This window comes from Syngnathoides biaculeatus, chromosome 17 (assembly GCF_019802595.1).
Source record: "Syngnathoides biaculeatus isolate LvHL_M chromosome 17, ASM1980259v1, whole genome shotgun sequence".
Lineage (NCBI taxonomy): Eukaryota > Metazoa > Chordata > Actinopteri > Syngnathiformes > Syngnathidae > Syngnathoides > Syngnathoides biaculeatus.
This window is the reverse complement of record NC_084656.1, coordinates 2,642,807-2,663,796: the sequence shown is the minus strand read 5'-3', so window position 1 is coordinate 2,663,796 and position 20,990 is coordinate 2,642,807. Positions and strand designations below refer to the sequence as shown.

Genomic DNA, 20,990 nt, shown 5'->3' with positions numbered 1-20,990 from the left:
ATATGGTAAAAAGTTTGGCTAAACAACTTACAGTACAGTAGCTATGTTCCTGCCTCTCTTATGAGAGTGTCAGGTAAGTTGAGAAGGCAATACAGAAATTTCATTTTATAATACACTGTCTGGGGATTGTATGGAAAACAATGATTCCTTAGCCCCTGCTCATGAAGCTGTGGAAGATGTCCGTGCAGGCATCTCACTGGCTGGCCAGTTCAGTTTTTCTAGTAGTTATTTGGCAGCACACTTGCCATAAAAGACTGATTGCCAAAATGGGCCCGAGGCAGACCTACAGAATGTCAGTGAAATGGATGTTGAGCAACACAAACTGGTGTATTGTATATTAGGCCCCACCTCAATTCAGGTGCTATGGTTTGAATGTAATCTGAAATGTGTGGTAATATCCAGATTTTATACGTATTTTAACGGTCTCTAGGGTTGTTTTTTTTTTTTTTACCTTACAAGGTAAATATCTGGTACACAAGTCTCTTAACTTTAAAAATAGCTATAAAATACTGTTCCAACTTTGGAGCTTTTCATATGGTACATGCGAATGGATGAAATTTTCTTTATTTGGACCCCAAAAGAGTTCCTAGTTATACATTTTGATAACCACTTTACTGTATTGTGATCTGCCTCAATGTAAAGTAGGTGAATCCCATACAATAATACACTGTGACACCTACATCTTGACAGTTCACCAAAATCAGACATCTGTTCGTACTATGTAACTTTACCTGCAGTGAGGTTAACCATAGAGGCAGTGCCTGCCGTGATGGCATCCACCTGAGAGTGGATCTCGTGTTTAGACTCATCCATCTTGTTTTTACGCCAGGCTTGGGATGCCTTAAACACAAGCATGAGACATATTATGAACCCACAAGCCATCTTTCACAGCTTACTTTGTTCAATACTTCCATGTTTTATAGGGAAATTAAAGTAAAGGAGAATAAAATTTTACAGCATCTGTTCCCAGGGGGGGCAGGGTATCAAAGTCATCCAAAGAGGCTTGAGCAGCCTGGACAGCATGCATACTGGAGTTGATTGTTCCGGTCAGGGCTTGCTGAGCTGAAGTCTGCAAACATATTAAATGACTCAGATAACAGTCCACAGGGGGTCCCAACACAGTTTAATACTACTGTATCAATTTTCCATATGCAAACACACTCCATACCAGGGATTGAAAAACATGTCTAAAAAGTAATGAAAGGAAGGAAATGGATTCAGATTGCGATAACTATGATAAATACCTCAAGTGGCATGCCGCTCCTTACATCTACTACAATAATATGAATAATGAAAAATCCCCTTTCAACTATGACAATAACAATAATAATAATCATAATAATCTTTTTGGCCTCACTCTTCCCCCTCCACCCCTCCCATTCATGCACATATATTGTCTTACTTCAGCTAATCTACATGTTTCTTCTTTCCATTGAAAGCCTCCACCTTTCTCAGTGTTCCTCTACTTCCTTTCAATGGTGATCACAAGGTCATCTACAAACATCACGGTCTATGGGGATTCCAGTCTAACCTCATTTGTCAGCCTATGAAACACAACTGCAAACAGGTAGGGGTTCAGGGCTGATCCCTGATGCAGTCCCACCTCCACCTTAAACCTCTCTGTCACACCTACATCACACCTCACGACTGTTCTACCCTGTACTATTTGAATATACTTCTCTGCAACTCCAGACTTCTATGTTCAATACCACAGTTCCTCTCTTGGTACTCCTTCATAGGCTTTCTCTAAAGCGACAAAGAGACAATGTATCGCCTTCTTGCACTTTTCAATCAACACAAGGAACACAATCCATCCATAGTAGTCTCTCAACATTAAACCGTATGCTTCGTTCAGAAATACCTATGCCTCCACCACTCATTTGTATAACTTCACCGTGTGTTTAACCTGGCATACATGTCATCATATGCCTCTTGTTTGGCCTTTGGCACCTCTACCTTCCTCCATTCTATGTTGCATCTCAATCTATTCTTTTCTTCTCTCCTTGTTTTTCTCAGTTTCCCAATTCTTCTTTCTCTGTATGATTGGGGTTTCTGTACTTTGATGTTACACACCAAGTCTCCTACTCCTCTTTCCTCCCAGAAAATACATCAAGTACTCTCCTGCCTGTCCTCTGATCACCTTGACTGTAATGGTCAAGTCTTCTGGAAGCTCCTCCTGTTCACTGAGGATTTTTCGCACCTCTTCTTGAAAAGCCGCACAACACACTTTCTTAGCTTCCATCACGAGGTTCTTGGTTTAGCTCTTTTCTTTTTATACTTCCTCCCCACCACTGGTGTCATCTTAGACCGCCACCATCCTTTCTGTCCTTCTCACTACTTTACAGTCAGTAAACACCTTCAGAATACATCGTCTGCACATAATGTTGTCCAACTGTGTGCTTGTACCTCCGCTCTTGAAAGCCACCCAATGTTCCTGCGTATTCTGAAAGAAAGTGTTCATGCAGCCATTTCCAGCCTTTTTACAAAGTCTACCACCTTCCCTCCCTCCAAGTTCCTTTTCTGGATGCCAAACTTAATCACTTCATCATCACCCCTGTTTCGTTCAACAACATGCCATTAAAATCTGCACCGATCGCAACTCTCTGTCTGGGATGCTCAGAACTGCTTTCTCTTGCTCCTTCCAGATTTTTTCTTTCACCTACTGGTCACATGTACCCGTCAGGCATACACACTAATAACATTCTGTAAATAACACTCAATTTCAAGTTTCAGCCTGATCACTGAGACATACTCTTTTCACTCCCAAGTGATTCTTATCTAACTTTTCCTTTAAAATACCCCTACTTCATTACTCTTCCATTGTACGACATGGTAAAATAATTTTAACCATGCTTTAATGTCTTTCCACTTGTTCTCCCAAACACACAATATTTCAACATTTTTCCTACTCATCATGTCAACCAAGTCTGTGCTTTACTCTGGTTTCCACCTAACTTTCTTCTTCAACCCATAGCAGCTGAGGTTCCACTGGCCGCCTGCAGGTTCACGCCGCTGGTGGCGGACGTTGCTAACCTGGCCCATGACCGCTGTGGTATGGGATTCTTTGGATGAACTCTTATATTTATTTGGCAATGTTGTAAAATGGCTGGACTTCCTGACGCAAACCGCTGCATTTATCCAGGCTTGGGAGTGGCCTACAGTTTGCAGAGGCTGTAGGCTATTGGTTGTAGGTTCAAATTCAGCAAAATGGTGATTATTCAATGTACGCCCCCAAAGACTGAAGCAGTGGATTAAAGGAGAGAATTCTATGATCATCATAATGAATAGGGCATGATAAACTAAAGGTTAAGAAGGACGTTTGATCATATTGGGTGACCTAAATAAGTGATCCTCAATTGGGTGAGACACAGAATGGTATTAAAAAGTTCGTTATATTGATTTAGGACCACGTACCATACCAAGTTCTCATGTTAGTGAAGCGTGTAGTTTAATAGAAGAGACCAAGAACCAAAATTAGTCACATTTTGTGGCAGCATTGTCTGTACCGGTGACTTATAAATTTATTATATTCATTTTTGTTCATGCAGTTTGTGGTCATGGTCCACTTGGGTTTCTTATGCTTGGATCAGATAAAAGGATTTTAACCCTGATATCGCTCTGATTTTGTATCAAGGGCCCCGTATTTTGTCTGGAATGACAACTTCTTGTAGAGTGAAATTATTCGCGATCATCGATTTGCTCTACAATAGCCCTACAATGCAAAAATAAAGACTCTAGGATGTTCAATTTTAGGAATATTTTCTGTGTAGTGTGACAAATCAATGACAACTCTCCGACAGCACACCTTGACGATCAATAGGATTGCATATTGTGACCAGCGCATCGCTTCTCCTGCTTGCCATTGTCAGCATAATTAGCTGCCAGAGCCATTTTGTCACAGTAAGGACTAGTGAAGGGCAACGAGGGCAAGGTGTGGAAGACCCGAGTCTAGGGAAGCAGGAACGCAAAGCAGGAGTAGAAGAAAAAGTAAAAGTAACAACCAAAATACTCAAAGTAACAAAGTATGACTTGAATAAACCTAAACTAGAAACTTGACAAAATGAGGGTATGAAAAAGGCAATGAGCAGTGAACAATGAGCTACAAAGCAACAAGCAACCTGCGATAGGGACAATGAACCGACAAGAACTGAACGAAAATGGACTTAAATAAACCTGGACGGGACACAAGTGCCTGGAGTGAGCTGATTGGTCAATACAAGGGGGGGTATATGAGAAAAGGTGGACATTAATAAAACGAGCACACAAAACATGGAACACAAAAACAAAACCAACCCAACCAAAACGGAGAACATGACATTTATTCATGCAAACAAACTAATGTTCACCAAATATTTTGCGCATGATTTGACCAAATGCTCACATTATTACATACAAATGTCAGCGCTACCATTATCTTACGATGCTACAGAGCTACTGCCCTTGCAATAATATATATATAAAATATTCCCTCAAATCAAAAGTATCTGCATTTTGAGAAAATTATGCAGCCCTATCGGGCACAAGCCAGTGCGATCTGTAAGCCAGTCGAAACCCCCAAAAAATGCAGAGGGTTGCATCAGTAAAAGCATCAGCCTTAAAACTTTGCCAAACAAATATGGGCATTCATTAAAGAATCCCATACCGAATCAGTCATGGTCTGGGTTAAGAACATCTGCCCCAGCATCGTTTACCTAAAGAAACACGCAAATTCGGTTACTTTGGGACAAAAAAAGAGGAAGAAAGCATATTCCTCGGCAGAAAGACGAGGAAAGCACATAGCCTACAACTGATTGTAGGGACTTGGAATGTTGGGACTATGACATGAAAAGCTAAGGAGTTGGTAATTATTTTATTAAAAATAAAACAACTCCTACTGTAATATTGTTTTACTGACACTTGGGTCCACAATTGCAGGTATGGAATTTTTTCAATGCGACAATTTATTTCAAAAAAATTTGTTGATGCCCAAGCTAGAGTTTTCAGATCCCTCAGGGTCTTGGTACCTCAATTTGAGAACCAGTGATTTAAAGTATAACGTTTATGCATCGCTTTCAGGCACAGGCAATGTTTAATGCTTTTTAGCAACGTTTTACCAGTGGGGGCATGTGTCCGCGGTGCATCTGTCCACTAGTGATGTGCTGCTTTGCCTGTGGCATGGAGCCCATCTGGAAACTCTCTGGACCACCTGCTCCTGAGCGCATGATGGCCGGCAGAGCCACTGAGCCAGTCTCTACCTTACCAACTTTGTTGAACTGTTGCTGCAACACTGTTGACCTGAAGTGATGTAATAAGAGAATTAGGTTGTATGAAAGTTGTATGGAAGGCATCATTTCGGTAACATCTCACAATAGTTGGCTAGTTTTTTGTTAGTTGTTTTTTAATTTTATGGCTGTTTCAAGTGACAGAAATGTACAAACTTACTTTTTAGGCGACACAGAGTCCTCTAGCATGGTTGATTCTTCATCTCCCTCCAGTCCAAAGTGGTCTTTGCTTTTTTTCTGTCAAGAGATTAATTGCCATTACATTGGACCATATACAGAGTGTAGCTCTCATTTTAAAAACTAAAACTGGACATCTGATAATAACAAAGTGAATACTGTCAAAATATTGTTTTGCTAAATCAATATACAAACGAATCCCAATTCCAATGAAGTTGGACATTGTGGATAATATAAAGAAAAGAATACAAGGATTTGACAATTATTTTGGGGTAAAGATTGTGCTGGTGCCAAGTGCACATGTGGACACCCATACTCCTAAACATGGTGTTCGTTCTGGACAATCCGCAAAGCACAGAAGCCCAGCAGAAGAACACCACTCGGGTTATGATCGGGCTGGGGGTGGGGGGTGGGGTCGTTCTTCCCAATCACGCCCTTACAAGTCTTACTGTTGTTGACCACGTGAGGATTGAAGCCCCACAGCAGAATGATGGAGTCCCCAGAGGGAGCAGTCTCCAGCACTTCCTCTCAGGACTCAAAAAAGGCTGTTTGTTGCAGAGTCACAAACAACAGTCAAGACCAGTCTCCCTACCGGAAGGTGGAAGGAGGCTACCCTTTCATCCATTAGGGTGAACCCTAACGTACAGGCACCGAGCCAGGGGTCAACAACTATACCGACACCTGCTTGGTGCCTCTAACCCTGGGCAACTCCAGAGTCCAACCCCACTCGAGATGACTGCTACCAGAGCCCAAACGGTGCATAGAAGCAAGTCCGAATATATTTGTTCGGATCTTCTCGACCTCACACACCAGCTCAAGCTCCTTCTCTGCCAAAGAGGTGACATTCCATGTCCTTAGACCAGCTTGTGTAGCCTGGGATTGGATCGCCAAGGTCCCTGGCTTCAGCCACCACCCAGCTCATACCGCACTCGACCCTCATTCCCCTTCCTACAGGTGGTGAGCCCATGTGAAGGGGGACCTATGTTACCCTTTCGGGCTGTGCCCGGCCGAGCCCAATGGGTGCATCCTGGCCATTAGGCGCTCGCCTTTGAGCCCCACCTCCAGGCCTGGCACCGGAAGGGGGACCCGGTGACCTGCATCAGGGTAAGGGAAATATGAATCCATCAATTTTACTTGTCATAGGGTTTTATGGAGCAGTACTACATCTGGTCCTTAACCTGGAACCTGTTTGCCATGGGTGACCATACCAGGGGCATGAAGCCTCAGACATATTAGCTCCTGGGATCATCAGGACACACAAACCCCTCCACCACAATAAGGTGAGAGGTCGAGAAGGGGGGGTTTGTTACATTGTATTTCTAATCTTGTCTAGGTTAGATCCTGTTTGTCATTTCTATTTTAGATGTTTTCCTTTTATCGTAGTTCGTCCACCAGTATAAAATTTTGGAGTTATCAATATTTATTTTCCCTATCTTTTACCAATGTCGCTCTTTGTTGCATTTATGATTATACAGTAGTACCCCGATTTAATGGATATCAGAAGTAACTGTCTTGTTGTTCTTTAAATCAGCATTGACTAAGATTGCTAATACAAGAATTTGTCACTGTTGTTTCCTGGTGCTGTGGTATAAAATAGGCAGGGATTGGGATATGTATTTAAGGGCCAGAGAGAGACAATAGGACTAGATACAAACAGCACACATGCCGACGTGGTGGCCTTGTTGAATGTACCGACATTCCGGTAAAGGCAATGCATTGGTAGCCATGTCATTTCTAGATGATGCACTAATGTGGAGGGTATTATGGTAGGAGTTCTATCTATTGTCGCACAGAGCTCTGTACAGAGAAAGGTCACATGGCTACTGTAATAACTTATGAATATGAAACACAAATCTCTGGAGTATGGAACATGATATTTTTGGTACAGTAAGGATTTTTTTGTCAAGATGTTCATCTAAGGAATCTAATCGAATTTTTAGGTTCTCCCCTGTGTGGATTTTCTCCAGGAACTGTGGTTTCTTCTCACATTACTAAAACATTCATGGAAGGTAAATTTTTCAGACTGTTGATTGCCAGTAGGTATGAATGTGAGTGGTAATGGTTGTCAAAATGTGCGTTTTGATTGGCTGCTGACAAGTTCAAGGTCTATCCCGTCTCTCGCCTAGAGTCAGATGGAATAAACTCTTGTACGGCCGCCGTGCTACCATATTATTGAGGGTATATGACCCTCTCCCCAAAAATGTGCTTTAATATAAGAAACAATCGGCACACAGGCGATTCCTCCAACCCTATTAGTCACTTAAATTTTGGTTCCACTGTATTGCATGTTGTATACTCTCTTGGGTCATTAAATTTTATGTCTATTGCCTATCGTTTTGGGCATTTTGGAGGTCCAAGATTCGGCAGTCATAACTGAAACTAGTGATGCCATTAGGCAATCTTTTGAGAATTGATTCCCCACTTGATTGTTGTATTGTTTGTTTACACAAATAAAGATTAATTAAGACTGATGTTTTTTTTTTTTTTTTTAAGAGTGGAACCTTGTCAGAATGGACTAATAAGGGCAGAGGGTCAAATTGGGTGAAATTAAATTTTCTCTAATTTAAAAGCTAATTGTGGCACGGTGGAGGAGCTGTAAAGCATTGGCCTCAAAGTTCTGACATGCCCCTCCTGTGTGGAGTTGGCATGTTCTCCGTGACTGTACAGGTTTTCTCCAGGCACTCCAGTTTCCTCCCACATCCCCAAAACATGCAACATTAAAGGTCCATGGAGACTAAAAGCATGATTTTTAATGTTTTTAATTAAGGAAAAAAAAAAAAAAAAAAAAAACGCAGTCAGAATGGACACATCCATTTTTTTTCACCACACAATATGATTTTGACGTATATGGCTTTTTGTAACTCCCGCCATGAGAATCCTCTCAAAGGATTTGTTTTGGAGAAAAAGCAGGAAGGTACGTTAAGTGCTGTACTTAGGCGGCCTCGTGTATTTATACCGGTTTTACCTGCGGGAAAGTAGCACATTGTTCCTGCGCGTTACCCAAAATGCCGGCTCATTGTATTGCTGGATATTGCTCGAACACTCAGGAGGATGGATTCCTTCTTCATAATTTTCTAAAAGACCTGGTTCTTTGTGAAAAATGGATTGCGCAGGTGCAAAGGACGAGAGCTTCGTGGGTCCCAAATGAGAGGTAGGTGTGTACAGAGCTACTAAAAAAAAAAAATAATAGTTGGGGGGGGGGGCATAATCCTTCTTTCTTTAACCGTACTGCGTCGAGGTAAACAGTGCCACTACATGTTTTCAACGGCGATGTCCCAATGCCACGTCTGCTGATGACATTGCAGGCAATATGGCTACAATATGGCTGTCGAGTAAGACTTCCACAACTTTGCACATGGATGACACGCTCTCCGTTTATGTATTTTTTCGTATAGACATTGAAGTGAATAACATTATATGCATTTTTCATTAAGAAATCTATTTTAGAATGTTTATAGGCATGTCACTTGGGCTTTAACTGGACACTGTAAATTGCCCCTAGAAGTGATTGTAAGTGCGACTGTTTTCTGTCTCCATGTGCCCTGCGATTGGCTGGCAACCAGTTCAGGGTGAACCCTGCCTCCTGCCCGTTGATGGCTGGGATAGGCTTCAGTACTACTGTGACCCTTATGAGGATAAGCGGCTAAGAAAATGGATGGATAGATGGATAAGAAAAGCTAATTTCACGACTATCTGTGCTAGGAGGAGATAAATAGCGTTTAAAGTGCATGTTTTGTGTCAAAAAAATTTTGGATCATTCTTTTATTTGTTCTATTATTTAGTAGTTATGCTATTCTGTTTGCTGTGGTGTGAAAATTTTAATTTTGATGTGGCACTGTGAGTGTGTACAACATCGTCAATAATGACCTGCCTCCACAAGCAGTGTTTAGGGCAATGTAAGCTTCTTCAACTTACAGATATGAAATGCAATATTGTTCCTCACTGCCTTGTGAGCACCATTATATGGTAGCTTATATACACACAAACACGTGCTGGCATCCATGCTGACAGCATAACCAGTGTGTATTAACACTGTGTCCATTATTTGCAGATTTTCATTATTTGTGGGGGTGTAAGGAATATAACACCCGCAAATAACGAGGGAACACTGTACTTTAATTGAATTTTAGGGTGAAAAGCCTAATCTGCTCTTTAAATGTTTTATTCTGCATGTTTTACCTTGGAGCTTCACAATGTCAACATTTGCATCACTTGCACACTCCAACACTTTTCTCTCTAAATTTATGATATTCATAATAAATCGAGATATGAAGATGGTAAAAAAAAAAAACCATTGTTCACATGAAAATGTAATGGTTACCTCAATCAAATGTCGTTTATTTAGAAAAAAATGCAAAGTACTTCTCCGAATAGTCACCAAGAAAAATCCCTCCCACCCCAGTCCCTGGGCAAATCGACATCCCAGATCTCATACGTAAAAGTAGTTATAGTCTAAGAAGACATGAACATAGTAGAGATGAGCATGTTTAATGTCTCTTACCTTCTTCAGGATGATGTCAATGTAACCAGCAATAAGTTGGGCTATTTGCTCTCCCTCTGTGGTCTGTACTGAATAGTAACCATCCTGGTAATCTCCAAAATCCTGAAAGTTGAAAGTAGTCATTGATTTCAAGACTAAGCCATGGTGGGTTCTCTGAAATATAGTACCAATTCATAGAAGTTATCTCAAGGCACTTTGCAGAGGCCCCTTAGCTCAGTTCGAGGCCCCGTAGCTCAGTGGTTAGAGCACTGGTTTGGAAAACCAGGGGTTGTGGGTTCGTATCCCGCTGGGGCCTCCACTCCCTGAGAAGGGTTGCGTCAAGAAGGGCATCCGGCGTAAAAATTGTGCCAAACATATATGTGCGTTCATCTGAGATGACATGCTGTGGCGACCCCGAAAGAAACCGTATCTCAAGGCACTTTGCACAAGGAGTAGGCCTCAAACCGCAATACCCGCCATTAAAGAAAGCCAATGAAACCCCACATTAACGACCCCAAAAATTTCCGCCGACCCTAACATACACAAGGGGCGATAGCGGTCAGGTGCAGAGTGAGATGGCTGGCGGCCAAAGGGGAATTTGCCGATCTAATTCCCACCAACAGAAACTGGCTCTAGGGATGTGGAATGTCATGTCTCTGCCAGGGAAGGAGCTTGAGCTGGTGTGTGAGGTTGAGAAGTTACAACTAGATATAGTGAAGCTCACCTCCATACGGCTTAGGCACTAGTATCAGCCCTACTGAGAGGGGTTGGACACTTTTCCCACTCTGGAGTTACCCATGGTGAACGGCGTCGACCAGGTGTGGGTATACGTATCGCCCCCCCCATTCGGCGCCTGTATGTTTTTCAACTGGGGGACAAGTGGGTAGCCACCTTCCGCCTTCAGGTGGGAGGACAGGTCCTGACTGTTGTTTTTGCAGCTTATGCACAAAACAACAATTCAGTGTACCCACCCTTTTTAGAGTCCATAGAGGGAGTGCTGGAGAGCGATCGCAGTGTAGCAAAAACCCAGGAATAGTGAGTCCATGGAGAACGACTTCAGGACGGCTCTGCGGAAATTCTGGTCGATAAACCAACATCTCTGGAGGGGGTAGCAGTGCATCGTCAACACTGGTTCTAGTGTTTAGTGTTGGTCAGGGTTCCGTGAGGGGCAGAGACTAATGTCATCTGTCAGCATGTATCTTACCACAACAAACAGGAAGGGGCTCAGAGCTGATCCCTGATGCAGTCCCACCTCAACCTTAAATTCTTCTGTCACACCTCACCACTGTTCTGTTGCCCTCATACATGTCCTGTACTATTCGAATATATTTCTCCGTCACACCAGACTTCCCCATGCAGTACCACCGTTCGTCTCTTTGTATTCTATCATAGGCTTTCTCTAAATCCACAAAGACACAATATAGCTCCGTCTGACCTTCTCTGCACATTTCCATGAGCATCCTCAAGGCAAATAATGCATCTGTGGTACTTTTTCTAGGCATGAAACTATACTGTTGCTCGCAGATATTTACTCCTGTCCTGAGTCTTACCTCCACTACTCTTTCCCATAGCTAAATTGTGTGACTCATCAACTTTAATCCTGGATTGTTTCCACAGCTCTGCAAATCGCCTTTGTTCTTAAAAATGGGAACTAGCACACTTTTCCTCTGTTCTTCAAGCATCTTCTCGTATTCTGCTGAACAAGTTGGTCAAAAACATCACAGCCACCTCTCAAAATTCCACGGGTATGTCATCAGGACACACTCCCTTTCTGTTTCAAACTTCTCCTTTACTAATCATTGCCACTTCCATCACACTTCTACTCTTCCTTCTCTCTTATTTTCTTCATTCATAAACTTCTCAAAGTATTCTTTCCATCTATTCAGCACACTGCCGACCCCAGTCAGCACATTTCCATCTCTATCAGTAATCACCCTGCTGCCCATCCTTCCCATCTCCATACCTCTGTCTGGGCAACATGAAGAGATTCTTTTCTCCTTCTTCCAGTACCAGCCTAGTGTACATATCATATGCCTCTTGTTCAGCCTTTGCCACCTCTACCTTTGCCCTACGTCGCATCTCAATGTATTCCTTTCGCCGCTCCTCAGTCCTCTGTGTCCCACTTCTTTGCTAATCTCTTCACATATATGACTTCCTGTATTTATTCAGTAACTTCCTTCAGATTACATCGTCTGCACAAAATGTAATCCACCTGTGTGCTTCTACCTCCGTTCTTGTGTTCCTGCCTCTTCTGGAAAAAAGTGTTCACTATTGACATTTCCATTCTTTTTGCAAAGTCCACCACCATCTGTCCCTCAAAGTTCTTTTCCTGGATGCTGTACTTACCAATCACTTCTTAATCACCCCTGTTTCCTTCACCAACATGTCCATTACAATCTGTCCCAATCAAAACTCTCTCTGTGTCGGGGATGCTCAGAACTACTTAATCTAGTTCCTTCCAGAATTTCTCTTTCAACTCTAAGTCACATCCTACCTGTGGGGAATAGCCACAAATCACATTATACATAACACATTTAATTTCAAGTTTCAGCCTTATCACTTGACCTGATACTCTTTTCACCTCCAAGACATTCATAGGCAGCTCTTCCCTGAAAATAACCCCTACTAAATTTCTCTTCCCATTTTCTCACTCCATGGTAAAATATTTTAAAACCTGGCCCTAAGCTTCTAGCCTTACTACCTTTCCACCTGCTCTCTTGGATGCACATTATATAAACCTTTCAATTAATCATGGTGTCAACCTACTCCTGGGCTTTTCCTGTCATGGTCACAACATTCAAAGTCCCTACACTGAGTTGTAGGGTCCGTGCATTCCTCTTCTTCTTCTGCCGAAGAATTCGCTTTACTTGACCTTTGACCGTGTGCGCTTTGCTTGAGTTTATTATGGTTGTTGCGGGTATTGTGACAACAAGTTCAGTGTGTGTGTGTGTGTGTGTGTGTGTGTGTGTGTGTATGTGTGCGTACTGTGTGAGTGATACGGGACTGTTCAGCAGGAGGGTGAGAAGGGGGAAAAAAGCGCAATGGCGAGTGGCTTTACTGTTCCCGCCACCTAGCTCAGCTGTGTAGCGAGAGAATGAGTTAACCCTGAGCAGAACAACCTTGGGATGGAGAAGAGCGCTGCGTCTCCTGACCACAGTCACATGATCGCAGCAGGAAAGGTTAGTGCGGTATTTCCTCAAAACTGGCTTTCACTTTGAATGAAAATAGCTCTACGTTTACCTGTTGGATAGTGATCTTTAGAGAAAATAATTGGTCCATTTCGTTCTCAAAATGCACAGTTAACCGAAAATATGTGGATGAGCACAGGACATTTTTACCAGAGTAGGAGAGCTTTTTGGGGGGTGCAACCGCCACCCACTCTGCCTTTTGTTCAAATCTTCATAAGCTCACTCCACACTAATATCAAACTGGAATTTCTAAAAGTGACTAAACTTCCCAGTCACAAGTTTGTCACTTTGAAAAAAAAAATATCACACAGAAAAGCAGATGCAGTTTTTAAAATAAATAATGAGGCATCCCGAACGCTTGAATCATATCAAAAGACTTTGAACACTGGAAGGGTGAAAACGCTATACATTGAAGGGTAATTTATTTAAAAAAATGTCTGCTATGTTGCAGAAATCTTGGTGTCCTGAAACAAAAGTCTTAAACAAATGGTATCATACCTTCAACTGTTCTGCTACACTGTTGAACAGAGAATATCGGACATTAGCATGGCTACTGATTCATAGTTGCACTCGGAGCTCCAATTATGTAAGTATTTCAGTGTTGCATTAGATGAGAATTGTGCTATACCAAGACTTGATTGAACTGGTAGATTGTCTGTGTGAGAAAGAGCACACCATTTTTATTTTTTTTTAATTACTGGCCTGCGGTCTTGGTACTTGTAAGAGTCGATTTCTCTGATGTTAGTGCGTGACATTTTCAATTAATCTGGTTGAGCAAAGGTAGGTGAGTGAGGAGGGAATGATATTCATGTGTACGATATCACTCTTTGGCTCTTTGATCTGTATGAGAGGGCTCTTTTCCGTAACACAGTAAAAAATGTGGCTCTTCATGTCCGACTGGTTGACCACCCCTTGTATAGAGCTCTAATGAAGTCTCAATATCAAGGTAGCATGTCTTTCTTTGTATGACGGACAGGCAAAAACTAACAAGCCCAATTTAATTAAATTTATGAATGATGCTTTTTTTCATAAATATTCACTGTTTGTAGTTTAAATACTTCTTGGGTTTATTATTATTTTTTTGTTTTAGTCTGTGCTCTTCCTGTCATCCATTATGGAAATGACACGATTGTTTGATGACCCTTCCAAGAGAAGTTTGAATTTCTTGCTTTGGAAGGCGAGTCACAACTCAACATTTTCAAAAAGCTGCATAATGTATATGAATAAGCTGCAATAGGCTACAGCGCAGGGTCCAGGTCAAAGGCAAAGAGGAGGAGTGTGACATTATTCCCAGGATTAACCACTAAAGAAAAAACTCACCAGAGTGAAACTCTTGGGTGAAGCAGCCCAACGTTTGATATTGGTCAGGTTCCACTCCTGTATCACTTCCTTTGTTTTCTCATCCACCCTCATCACGCTCTCTTTGGTGATGCCCAGAAGACGTGGTACCAGTTTGTTCTTGCCCTTCATCTTCTCCTACAGGATATTTCATGTTAATAAATAAAGGGACAACATGTCTCAGTGCAGCTTGGGCATATAAGTGATCAGTGTTCTTACCTTGACCAAAAAAAATGACACTCCATAGGTTTTAAGAGACCTGGCCAGCTTCACATAGCTGACTTTGGCCTCAATCTCCGTCATGTTTTGGCAGTATTTGTGTGCCTGTGTAGACAGTATAATACAATCACCTAAGTTCTGCATTAGCTACTGCACGTCAAAGGATTACTTGGACCTAATTGACCAGGTTAAATTGAGAGAAGAAAATTTAAATCCTGCAATAAGTCTAATTTTTAACAAGTGGACTATTAACACATGAACTTGAAAGCAAACCTCTGAAACCAGCAGCTGCCTATCTCTCTCCTGCGCACACATATATACTCTCTCTCTCTCTCTCACTCTCTCATGGAAGACCATTTACTTTTTCAACCTTTCCAAAAAAAAAAAAAACATTTATATATATATACACACACACACACCACACACACACACAACAATACAAATTTGTTAATTTCCCACTGCACCCCTGATTGACTTCTCACAGCAAGGTACCATACCCCTACATCCTGGTTTGGAATCGTTGCAACCTGCCATTATTGGATAATGACAATGAAAATATTTTGTTAAAAAAATGTATCTTTTTTATCATTAAACAAAGCAAATAGAAGGTTATTTAATTCTACATACCGGTAATTTTTTTACTGGAACAGATAAAACATTTCGGTCCACCTCCCATTCACAGGGATGAGAATGACCAATTGGGAAAAACACTGAAAATTTCTGTCGATTGGGGGGGGGGGGGGTTGAGTTTCCTCCTAGATATTTATTGCTCCTATCGGAACACGGAGTGCACAGCACTTTGCCGGGAATGTCCATTTTTTGTATGTGTTCGGTTTTCGGTCCTATCTGCACGGTTACACTTTTTTCAACCCATGCCCGTCAGAAACAGTTTTTGATTCCAGCATCCTTGTCAATTGCCCTCGCTCGATCTTCATCCTTTTTTCCAACACTTTCGCCATCGTAAAACTTTGAACACCGTCACTCAGTTCGCGCTATCTAAGTCCCATGCGCCATTACTTGGCTAACCAACAAGTTACACTGCGATTTCTGAGAACCGAGAACACATGTACATGGCAATGGTGAAACTCGATTAACCACTAACATCGTTATACTGTATAACTCTGTTGTCCAATCGAGTAATCTGCCGCAAACAAGTTTTAATGTTTATGTCGCAAAATGCAAATATTTACACTACCGAGCAAGTTAGAACGGCATATGATAGTCGTGCTTGTGCTAGGAGCCCACCACCGAGAGGCAGGCGCACGATACCCACAGCTCTGCATAACCAAAGCTCTGCATACCCGCCGCGGGAGTGGATCGGACGGGATGCGGTTTGGCCGTGATCGGATATCATCTGAATATGGCTCGAAACAATAGTGTAATATTGCCCTGAGGGCTCGAAACAATAGTGTAATATTGCCCCTGTAACTACACTCGGTTGTGTGATGTCCTTTTCGAAAAGAGCTTCGGTATCAGAAGGGGCGTCGGAAAAATGTGAATATCTCTGTTGTTCAGCTTCCATAGTAGCAGGCACTGTGCGTTTTCAACGGTGGAAGTGACGATGATGTCAATGACAGAGGACGCGACTAATATGGCGACCACTTGGATGTCGAGGGACACTCAATTGCGCAACTTTGTGCATGGATGACACGCTCTCCGCTCACTTTTTTTTTTTCGTATAGACATTGAAGTGAATACTGTCATATGTATTTTTCATTACAATATCTATTTTAGAATGTTTATAGGGTTGTCAATCCCACTGTAAATATCCAAGTTTGGGCAGTCAGAATTTAAGCACTCCAATGCTGTTGTTTTTTGGAGTCAGCAAAGCATGGACCTCAAATTGGCAGCCTGCGGGCTGTTTGCAACCCCAAAGATGACATTTTGTTGTCCCCCGCCTTACTATGAAAGGTTTATGTTAGTGCAGCCCACAAGTTTTATATGAATGGCATTATTACAGTGTTGTACGTGGAGCTGACGAACGAAGCAATCACATCGACCAGGCTTGATGCAAGCAAGAAACATTTTTCAGAGAGAAAGTTACAGCAGTGTTGCCATGCAGAGTTTTATTAGTAGTTTTGCACACAACTACTATGCACCAGATTCCCTGTCTTATTTTGTGTTAAAAAATAAAAATGACATTTGAGAAAGTTGGATTTTTTTTATGTCTAATTTAAATTCTATGCATGTGCGCATGCACCGTTTCTGCGACCCAGCCTTAGCCAGACTCTGCCTCCGGTGACCCCAAAGTAAAGTGAGTTTGAGACCCCTGCTGTAAAGTAAAAACACTTCCACGGCTGTTTTTTTTTCTCCCCCCAATACTGAGTAATCTAGATTCCCTCGCAAAGGCTACGAGCACAGTTATGCAACTGCCTTGTGTTGTCTGATTGGTGAATTGGAGTCAAATGACAGTGATCAGATTGGATTGGTGCAACGGGCAGTCTATGCGTAAGTTGAAAATGGAGTCTAAAAATACATGCGCAGACACAAGAATAGATCAATAAAAATATCGGTTGGCATGTCGATCATTGTAAAGAAGTAAAAGTATCCATCTTTCTTCACATAAATACTCAAGTAAAAAGTACTGCGTCTTTAAAGTACTCTGAGAAGTACAGTCTATCAAAAATGTTACTTGAGTAAATGTAACAGAGTAATGTTAGCACATTACAACACACATATGGCCAAAGCATGACAATATTTGTGAAATTTAGATGTACTGTTAAGTATAGCGTGCTAAAATCCTAGTACCTACGTTAATTCATCTAATTAGTTATGCTCACAATAGTATAACTTTGTTGTTATACAATTAAAATTTTTCCTGTAATATTAAAATTATTTTATTGCGATAAGATTACGGCTACTTTCAGGCTAATTTTTTTTTTTAATCATATTCTCTTGTTATTTTTATTTTCAGTCTGGCCCGAATTATGCCTTTGTAATAACAGGTGAGGTCCTGAATCTGAAGGTAATTTATTTGAATTCTGAGCCCCGTTTTTCTTACTGAATCAGTTGTATAATGTAGTCTTACCTGGAAGATCTTTTTCTCTCCTTTGTGTTTGATGTACTCTTTGGGAAGAAACTCTTTTAAACTGTCATGAGCAAAAATTCAAAAGAATTAGACAAAATATATCATAAATGAGTACTGTCTTTACTGTATAGTATTTTGATATAAGTAAACACTCACTCTAAGAATCCAGGTTTATGTTTCGACTCGTTATGGTCACCAAACTGGATTTGACACTGATAACCAGCAAACTCGCAGGCCTTGTCAAAGGAGACTGGGTGGGACCCATTTAGAATGTCATCACGAGCCTGTTCACAACACACACACCTCTGCTTTAACTTTTCAGTCAACTTCGAGCCAATGGATATGAAACCATTTCATTATTAATTAATTGTGTGAAATCTTTTTGCTTGTCAAAATAAGATTGATTATCCATCGCCCATTACATTAAAAGTACAATGTTATTTTCGCTGTCCAGTAAACCTGGCTTAAAGACTGAAAGAAATGACAGGAGTGTAAATTAGCCATTTGTGGAACATGGTAAGCAAGGATATTTAGATAAGAGCACTGCAAATGTGATCAAGGGCAGGAGTGTGATTTGTGTACCTGTACATAGAGAAGGTTAAGCTGTACAGGGTCTCTGGAGTCCACATTTTGGTCTGAATAGAAGAACTTCCTCCTCAGCAGCAACATTTCAGTCTCCTCGACACCTTGTTCCCTCAAGGTCCGGCCGTGGTCCAACCAGTTCACTGTGGAACACAACAACTTAATTCTAACTTCAACTTTTCAATTTCTATACATGGCAAGTGATATAATATGGCACCAAAGTAGATGCATGTATCCATTCCATTTAACATACATTTACTCCACATTTATATATAATAATTTTTCAAATTTTTTTAACATTAAGATTAATTAGATGTTAAAACCGTATCAACGACATACATTCGTCATCTGTATGGAGCTTCTGCTTCAACTTCTCCATCTTCTTGTCATCTCTGAGCAGGGTCTTCTCTCTTTTAAGAGTACCTGTAGTCTCCTCCTTCTTCTCCTCACCAATGTCTCGCACCAGCGAGTACTCGTCATAGTTTGTAATGCCTAAAATTAAAGTTTCCAGTACAAGTTTCAACTCAGTAGAGTTTCTTTCAAAGGGGAATGTTCAGGACACAAAGCTGTTATTTCAAGGGTAAATTGTGTAACACAGTTGACCTATTCTTGCGCAAATGGTCATGAGCATGTCGCTGACAATCTTGGAATCATCCACCATGACAGTCTTCACAGTGCCATCCAGCATACGGATCTTAAGAGGCCTCTGCTTCTTCTTGTACTCCAGAGTGTCCTGAGAGACAAAAATTTTAGTCAAGTGCATGTGAACATTTCGGCCAGCGACTCCAGTGAGGATAAGCGAAACGTAATATGAATGAATAAATGAATGTGAACATTTCAGATAAAGCGTACAGACCAAACTATCCAAATTGTAAAATCCCTTGGATGTAACTGATTCACAAATCCATTAAAACTGAAAAGCTTAAATTAAAATCTACAAAATCCTCAAGTGTTCATGTTTGCCATTTTAGAGCTAATCATTTAATATACTATTTAAATTAGAGACTGGTATAGTAGTAGAATATGTTATTTTGTTTATCAAATCTGCTACTTACACTGCACAGTATGTGGAGCTGATTACTCTCTGAGTAGTATTATTGTGCTCACTACGTCGTCGTCAAACTAGAGTTTTAGAACACTTAAGGAAACACTCTCATCACAACATTAATAAAAAGTAAGTTTCTTTCGGCTTGTCCCTTTCGTGGTCGCCACAGCGTGTCATCTCAGATGAACCCACATATATGTTTGGCACAATTTTTACGCCAGATGCCCTTCCTGACGCAACCCTTCTCAGGGAGTGGAGGCCCCAGAGGGATACGAACCCACAACCCCTGGTTTACCAAACCAGTGCTCTAACCTAATGTTGTATCACAACATTAATAATATTGACCAAAAAAATGAATAATTGATCATTTTCCCCATAGTTGATCAAAGACAATTTATCAAATGTGTTACTAGCAGAGGTACCAAACTGATAAACTTCACTTCCAGAACAATGTGTGAATTTGTCTGAATTTCTATATTTTTGAGATTTTGTCAAGAACATGCCCGTGTGACAGCCATAATCATAATAGGTAATAAATTTTGGCTTCAATATGTCATTTTAATATTTTATTACATCACCTTAGTCATGGTGGACGTAAATGTGTCCAAAATAACTGTCTACAGACCAATTCATCTTTGCCAATTCTGTTTTTACTCTGGTACTTAAAAAAAAAAAAAAAAAAAAGAAACCCAATCAATCGCAAACAAGATGAAAACCAAGCACACTATTTTGCAGACAACATCGCTGATAGAACAAGTATTAATTGGCTTGTTATTTTCTTATTCAAAATTGTTTACTCTCTTACACAGTTCTGGCTATTGAGAAGTGTATTATTTCACCAAATCACTTATTTCGATGTTTTGGGACTGCATGTCACAATAGCTTAACAATTTACATGGTTTTGACATCCACTCCTTGCCCTCCCTTTATGACAGTTGTAAGAAGTGGAGCATATTTGCTACCATAGAGGCAACAGTGACTGGAAATGCAGTGACACTGTATGCAAAGAGAACTTCTACAGCCCACGCGGGAGGGTCTTAATAAAATTACATGCATCAAGCAGCTGTTCAATGTGGATGTGCCGGTAATGTTTTTGTTTTCCAAATATCTAGAACAAATCAGTGTTATAGCTGTAACAAGTCTACGTTCAATGATTTCTGTAAAAAAAAATAAATGAAAAAATACGGACGTTCTATGATAGCTGTCTGACGTACTTTGCAGTCATATACAAACTTTTTTTTAAATTTAATCAAAAAGTATCTGCTGAGCATTTCTAAAATTATTATGTTGTAATACACATTTTTGTTTCAGATAAGTGTCCTTTTAGCTGAAAAAGCTTTTTAAATCTTTGATTGCTCATACAGTAGATCAGTGCAGACTGCGTCTGTCTTCCTTTTTAGGAGTGACTCACCCCATTCCTCAACATGTAGTAGTCTAGAGCTTTTCCAGCCTCAAGCCAAATGCCTTTCTTTGGGTCTTCATCAGAAAGAAACAGTCCATAGTCATTAGCTGAAGAAAAAAATAATAATGACAATGCTGAATAATTTCTTAATAGTGTTTGTTTGCATTTACTGCCCTAAATGTCAGTAGTCTTTGAATAATCAATACAAGTCCTCCATACAACATATCTGATCTCTGACACAATTTGGATAGGAACAATTCAAGAAAGCAA

At 40.9% G+C, this 20,990-nt stretch overlaps 1 protein-coding gene and 1 non-coding gene across 5 annotated transcripts in view; one reads left to right on the top strand and one right to left on the bottom strand.

Annotated features, from left to right (window-relative positions):
- Positions 1-20,990, bottom strand: part of tln1 (talin 1) — a 160,291-nt gene that overhangs the window by 96,778 nt on the left and 42,523 nt on the right. For all 4 annotated transcript variants that reach the window (XM_061847653.1, XM_061847651.1, XM_061847654.1 and 1 more), the window contains 13 exons: positions 20,730-20,827; positions 18,877-19,006; positions 18,613-18,765; positions 18,274-18,416; positions 17,848-17,975; positions 17,692-17,752; positions 14,664-14,768; positions 14,427-14,582; positions 9,940-10,041; positions 5,422-5,498; positions 5,094-5,274; positions 956-1,069; positions 732-840 (listed from right to left, as the gene is read on the bottom strand). In XM_061847653.1, the coding sequence (XP_061703637.1) occupies positions 732-840; positions 956-1,069; positions 5,094-5,274; positions 5,422-5,498; positions 9,940-10,041; positions 14,427-14,582; positions 14,664-14,768; positions 17,692-17,752; positions 17,848-17,975; positions 18,274-18,416; positions 18,613-18,765; positions 18,877-19,006; positions 20,730-20,827 (1,557 nt within the window). The remainder of the gene's footprint in view (positions 1-731; positions 841-955; positions 1,070-5,093; positions 5,275-5,421; positions 5,499-9,939; positions 10,042-14,426; positions 14,583-14,663; positions 14,769-17,691; positions 17,753-17,847; positions 17,976-18,273; positions 18,417-18,612; positions 18,766-18,876; positions 19,007-20,729; positions 20,828-20,990) is intronic.
- Positions 10,162-10,234, top strand: trnas-gga (transfer RNA serine (anticodon GGA)). The gene has a single exon. It is a non-coding gene; the product is annotated as a tRNA-Ser (tRNA).